This window comes from Austrofundulus limnaeus, unplaced genomic scaffold, assembly GCF_001266775.1.
Source record: "Austrofundulus limnaeus strain Quisiro unplaced genomic scaffold, Austrofundulus_limnaeus-1.0 Scaffold1621, whole genome shotgun sequence".
Classification (NCBI taxonomy): domain Eukaryota; kingdom Metazoa; phylum Chordata; class Actinopteri; order Cyprinodontiformes; family Rivulidae; genus Austrofundulus; species Austrofundulus limnaeus.
In genome coordinates, this window is record NW_013954023.1 from 11781 (window position 1) to 18053 (window position 6273).

Genomic DNA, 6273 nt, shown 5'->3' on the forward strand with positions numbered 1-6273 from the left:
GAGGAAAGACGACCAAGTTCACAGACGGAGTTATGGCGGTGGTGCAGCTCGAGGTGGAACCAGGCATGGGACTCGTTGTTTTATTGAGGACCAGGTGGTGAGGCGCAGGTAATGACAAGTGTTACCTGCCCGACATAAAAAGTTACCTGAATTTGATCAAATATAAGAAAAACGTGTAGTGTATTTTGTACTACAAAAATATTAACNATATATATATATCAGATTATATGGGCCTATGTTGTTCTCATCCCTCATATTTTCTCTGTTTGTTCTGCTCTTTTTATTGAGTCTGTGGGTAAAAAAAAAAAAAAAAACCTGTGTCAGAAAACCACTGGTCTATTTTAAAATCTTTGATTCCATTTCATGCATTTCATGTGTCTCCATCTAGTGGACACTGAACAAATCTTTTGCTGTTTTTTTTTTCATTGACTTTGCATTAATTAATTAATTTTGCGATGTTTTTTAAAATTATTATTATTATTATTAGAAATTCAAGGCAAATAAAATCCTTGTCATCTGTCTCCAGATCAACAAAACTCTGAACCAACAACAGAAACAAATCAGGTGACAGCCTCAGATGTATTATTTTTACAGACACAAAGTACATTTCTGCCATACCTTCACCATGAACAACTTTCTGCAAAGCCCGCAAAGTAATTTGGTGACATTGCAGCAATAAAAATAATGGAAAAATAGAAAACATGTTTCCGCCCGGTTTCGAACCGGGGACCTTTCGCGTGTGAGGCGAACGTGATAACCACTACACTACGGAAACCACATGTAAACAACRGACAAGACTTTTATACATGCAGACAGGACAGAGACACAGCTGATGAAATTTATTTGGCTACAGACTACTAAACTGAATCCTATTCATTTCCAGTTGTAGTATATCTTCATCATACCATCATGTATAGAATATATTTATAACCACTATGCCATGTGGTGCTGTTCTTCTAAAATAACCAAGCTCAACCATTAACAACTGGAAGCAAGATGAGATGACAGGGCTTTAGGGCTGCTGAGTCAGCAGTAAATGACAACCACTCAAGTGAAACAGAATGTGAAATAATTAATCATGATATATGAGTTGCACATATTAACAAAATTTTTTTTAAAAAAGTGGCCTTTTCTAGTGCATCAACTCCTCGTTAGTATAGTGGTGAGTATCCCCGCCTGTCACGCGGGAGACCGGGGTTCGATTCCCCGACGGGGAGGBAAGTTATTTTTTTAAAATGTTTTTCAAACAAAAACTGTCCTCTTCCTGAGGTTTCTGACCTAGACGTGATGGTACGACATGCTGCTACTCCTCATTTGGTTAAGGGTAGCCGGCCTCCGGGCCGGTGCYGAGAAACGTTCCTGACTGGGTATGGGGTGCGTCCCACCGACCGTACGTTTCACGGGTGTCTGTGTGTGTATACAGATTTTTGCTTCATAGTGGGTACAATTATTGACCAATTCACCAGTACACACAGCCTGGTGAGGTTAGGTGAGGTCATAATTTCATACCGTCACATGCCTAGTCCTAATCCACTTTAGATTGGTTTTGGATGGTTTTGAGGGGGTTTTGGCCCTCCTAAAATGCATTACTTACGCCTAAGCTATTTGTTTAGGCAAGCTAACTAAACAGAAATGTTGCTGTATCTACAAAACAGTAGTTTCAAAAACTCAAAGAAAAGTGGGCCTTTAGTATGACAGTACATCAAAACAAAACATCAAAAAAAGAGCTGCAATACCACAGGGACATCTCCTCGTTAGTATAGTGGTGAGTATCCCCGCCTGTCACGCGGGAGACCGGGGTTCGATTCCCCGACGGGGAGGTTAGTTGTTTTTTTTTTTTTTTTGTTGTTGTTTTGGCCTTTTGATGTAAATTACAGCTAACAAACCAACCGATCAAATACCTCATGATTTGGAACCATGCAATAAAAGACTACTAAACCTTACAAAGTATTGATTGATGGATTGACCTTTCTCTCATTATTAAAATAGTAATGATCTGGAAATTAGTTTAATCAAAATACTACACTGACACATCTCTGCGTAAAAGGCGGCTGTCATTTTGGTGGCCTTCTGCCATAAACCCTTGGTGGTATGCCTTGCCTTGATCAAGAAAGCTAAACCACAACTGGCCACCCAGTGTATCAGTAAGATCCTGGGTATGTGGTAATGGGTGCCGGTCAGGGATGGTTTTCTGATTGAGTTTGCTGTAGTCAATACAAAGGCACAGTGAACCATCCCTTTCCCTAATGCACACCACTTGTGCTGCATAGAAAGATTTTGACTTGATGATCCACCTCTTTGCTAAAAGATCTTGGATATACTATTTTACTTCTGAGAACAAAAACTACAGGATTGAGGAGTAGGCTTTCTGCATAGGGATGTCGTCTTACAGGTTTAGTGTTATCTGTAGACTGGGAATGCAACCAATGTCATGAGCAAATGCTGCAAGACTCCTCATACATCATCTCTTTCGCAATCTCCTGTTGATCTTCAGAAAGATGACTTAAGTCAACAGGTGGGTGCCAGTCATTGTATCTTTTATAATCAGCCTTAATCAATAAACTGTTTATGATTTATATTATTACTAGGGCTGTGGACTTCAACGTGGTAATTTCTATTAATTTATTACAGAAAAAATAATGCATTTGTGACACCTTTAAATGTTTTGTCACATTTTGTTACGTATGTATATTTTGGTTAAATTAGTACTGTTAATGTAGATAATAAGGAAACAACAGAAGACATGATGTGATCCTGCTCAGAAAGTCACGTATTGGCACCATTCAACCAATCAAAAAGATAAAACAGAGTCACCTGTAAGCAGAGGTTTGAAGGTTCAGAGTGCTACAACTTCTCTTGTTGCTCCTAATGAGGCCGGGAATCGAACCAAGGCCTAAACAGCCCTAAACCTTTTCCCATTCATTTCCTATGGTAGTGCTGAACCACTACGGATGCAATATAGTTTTGACCACTATGTGCTTTGGTGCTGTTCCTTCTTACAAACGGAAGTAACGCAGCAGTATACCAGTCCACCAAAGAAAACTGCTCTCGCGCGGGAAGAAGATAAATAAATCAAAGAAAACAGATCGTTACCTATTTCCATCCATTTTTTCATGTTTTAAAAGGTAAGTTACGCTGATAGTGAAACAAATTGAACTTGTTTATTGTCACGATTGAGTCATTTCGGCGAAATGTATAACAAGAGTTTTATTGATAACGGCAGCTTTACTGTCTTCTGCTACGTGTTTATTTGTCGGTGTTTAACACTAAAGCTGAATTTAGACCGTGCTGATGTCTTAAAAAGTGTTGTAACGCTGCTTAACAAACCATAACTATTAACGATCTGGATTACTTTATGTTTGACATGAAAGTGAGGATAACATCAGCTTTTTTTTTTTTACAAAATTATAGATACATTTTTAATCTCTGACAAAATGTCTCGTATTGTTGGGTGAAATCATCAATTTTTTATACCAGAATATACTTCTGAAGATCTGATTGTTGTACAAGTAAATAAAAACAGAAATAAATCATTATATCTTATGTCCTTACTGTCTTWAGCTGCATCTTGAGTACCTTTTGAACTTCAGAGCTATATGAACAGAAAATAAAAGGCAATAAAAATATATTTAAAATTTATTTTTACTTATTTCCTTGGTGCAAGCCTGCTAGGTTTCCCTAAATAGAAACTTTTTTTAATAATTTGAGCTATAAAGTTTAATCTAATCTAATCTAATCTAATCTAATCTAATCTAATCTAATCTAATCTAATCTAATGTTTGTGTGATTGAAATTCAGTTATATTTTGGTTAAGTGCTTTGGGCATTTCTTGTGATTAGGCTCTATATAAATAAAACTTGAATTGATCATGCAAAGGAAAGGGTTCTCTGTGCAGCAGCTGTTGAAACTGTACAGCTGTTGAAACAAGAAATTAATTAATCATAAGATTTTGTACAAAAGGTTTTCAGGTATTTTATTTAACACATGATCCACCCTTTTTTTATATTAGGTCAAAATGCAGAAGAAGATCATCTTTTATCCAGGGAAATTAAGTGTCGTTTTCCGCAAGGGACCCAGTGGATTTCTTCTGCAGGAYCCCTCTCCTGAGGCCAAAAGGATAAAAAATGATCCTAGTCTGTGGGACAAGTCGGAGRCAAAGAGAGAGGATATTGTTCGGCAAAATGCTTTGTCTGCGGTTCGTCAAAGAGGAGGGGATGTCACAGATGCTTCAGAGGTGCTGGGAGACTACAGCCTCCAATTTGGAAAATATAAAGGGAAGAAATTCCGGTGGCTTTTAGAAAATGATGTCGGTTACACTTTGTACCTCATCAAAAATTTACAAAAGGAAGAGGAAGCTGGCATCTGTGTCACAGAGAACCGTAACAAGGTCAACCTCCTGACATTTGTAAAGTATGCGCTCAGTTTTAAAGACATACAAGATGCAGTTAATTATGAAAACAGAGACACTGTTGCAGCAACTTCTGAACATGACCAGCTGGTTGGTTTTGGCTCTCGGGCCAAGAGCACTTGGAAGGAGATTTGGGACAGTAGAGAAGATGGTTATGCTGACTTCATACTAAAGAAGACCTGCCTTCCTGGGACTCGGATGAATAAGCTGCAGCAGTATCTGCTCAAGAGACGGCAGTCATCCTCCAGTCAGACATCTACACCATCCAGCGTGCTACATAAACCTCCAGGTGAGCAACTAAGAATGTTGTTTTAACAACTGATGAAGATGAAAGGGTAAACATGGCCTTAAAAATTTAATACTAATTTTTTGATCTCTCATAGTGATGGAGGAGGACGAAGGATTGGAGGCTGAAATGCTGAACATCTCACCCTCTAAGCTCCTGAGTCAGAGCAGTAAGCACACTACAATTACAACTGCTGAAGATCTAAAACATGTTCTACTTGCATTTATCCCTCTCCCATATTTATTATGTGTACGCAGTGTCAGGGTCAGCGGAAAAAGAACCCCCAGTGTCAATAGCAGCTTCAAGAGCAAAGACGGTTTTTTTTTTTTTAAATAGGAGGTTTCAGGGCTGGAGTGTTAGTTTCTTTTATGATGAATAACCCTCCAAAACTGAGCCTTAACCTTTGTTCTTGTGTTCTGGCCACGTTCCGGTCAAGTTCCTGTTACAATATTGCTGTTTGCCATCATTACACTGTATGTCAAACYACTATGAATTGATGGAGATGTTCCAACCCCAACGTTGGTGAGTTTCTATTTTAAATCTGCATGCTTACCTTTATCAATATTTGTTACTAACAGTTGACGTATTTGTTCACTTAAGTACTGGTGTTTCTCCTTACTTAGAGCTAGCATAGAATTAGTCAGCTGTTGTAGTCTGTTTAATTTCCCACATCTGAAAATGACCTTRAAATTATTTTTTATATTTTTATCTGTTAAGCAGAAGGAACAAAAGTACAACTTTTTGAGTTTTCATTAACACCATCTGTTGTTTTCAGCTGTGATTCATACAAAAACTGAGGCATTTCGGTGTTTTACACCAAATGCCTCCTTGCCTACCTGGCAACACATATTAGGCGCACCTGCAGCTCACCCAGCTCATCAGCTGCAACTCACCTGGCTCATCAGCTGCGGGCTTTATAAGGGAGACCTGTGGATCAACTCGTCGCTGAAACATCATACTGCTCTGGTAATGTTCTCAGCCTGCTACTAGTTCTGACAACAGTAGTTGTATTTACTTGTTTGTATCTCCTTGTGATAATCTGTTTCCCAGGATTAAGTACCTGTTTTGTTGAAAGTCTCTGGACCCTGGTCTCACCTGCCAGTCTTGCCTTGAGCCGCTCACCTGTTCTCATGCGCTGCCTCACCGCCTCCCCCTCATCTGTAAATAAGAAACTCACCTGTTAATACTCACCTTGGGATCTCAAGTATCGGACCTACTCCTCCTCGCGTCATCTGAAGCTCTCACCAGTAAGCAAACATTCTCTTTATTTCCATAAGTCATTTCCTGGATCAAACTGCCTCAAGACTCATCTCTGCCAACCCTCTGCTTTCAGGTCACGTCCACTCCCCCGTTCCTGTGTAAATAAACTTATTTCATTTTTATATACTCAAGTCTCTGCCTCGGTTTTGTCCACTTGTATTTGCTCACACCTGTCTGTGCTCTGTAAACGCGATAGAAAAGGTACAAAGGAAAGTGATGAACTGCCAGAGGTGACACAATCCAGACTTAAAAAGGTAACCCAGGGCACAGACACTCAAAGTACTCAAAAAAAAAGTTTTAATAACAAAAAGAGGCTGAC

At 39.0% G+C, this 6273-nt stretch overlaps 1 protein-coding gene and 3 non-coding genes across 4 annotated transcripts; 3 read left to right on the plus strand and 1 right to left on the minus strand.

Annotated features, from left to right (window-relative positions):
• Nucleotides 1-702: 702 nt before the first annotated feature.
• On the minus strand, nt 703-775 carry trnav-cac (transfer RNA valine (anticodon CAC)). Its single transcript has one exon. It is a non-coding gene; the product is annotated as a tRNA-Val (tRNA).
• Nucleotides 776-1145: 370 nt separating this feature from the next.
• Nucleotides 1146-1217, plus strand: trnad-guc (transfer RNA aspartic acid (anticodon GUC)). Its single transcript has one exon. It is a non-coding gene; the product is annotated as a tRNA-Asp (tRNA).
• A 531-nt stretch (nt 1218-1748) lies between these two features.
• trnad-guc (transfer RNA aspartic acid (anticodon GUC)) lies at nt 1749-1820 on the plus strand. The gene has a single exon. It is a non-coding gene; the product is annotated as a tRNA-Asp (tRNA).
• A 1033-nt stretch (nt 1821-2853) lies between these two features.
• LOC106535933 (uncharacterized) lies at nt 2854-4973 on the plus strand (the record flags this gene model as incomplete). The annotated part of the gene is given in 4 exon segments (XM_014033087.1): nt 2854-3125; nt 4010-4697; nt 4792-4863; nt 4952-4973. Coding segments are annotated over 3 exon segments (776 nt in total), but the record flags the coding sequence as incomplete, so codon positions are not given.
• Between the last annotated feature and the right edge of the window lie 1300 nt (nt 4974-6273).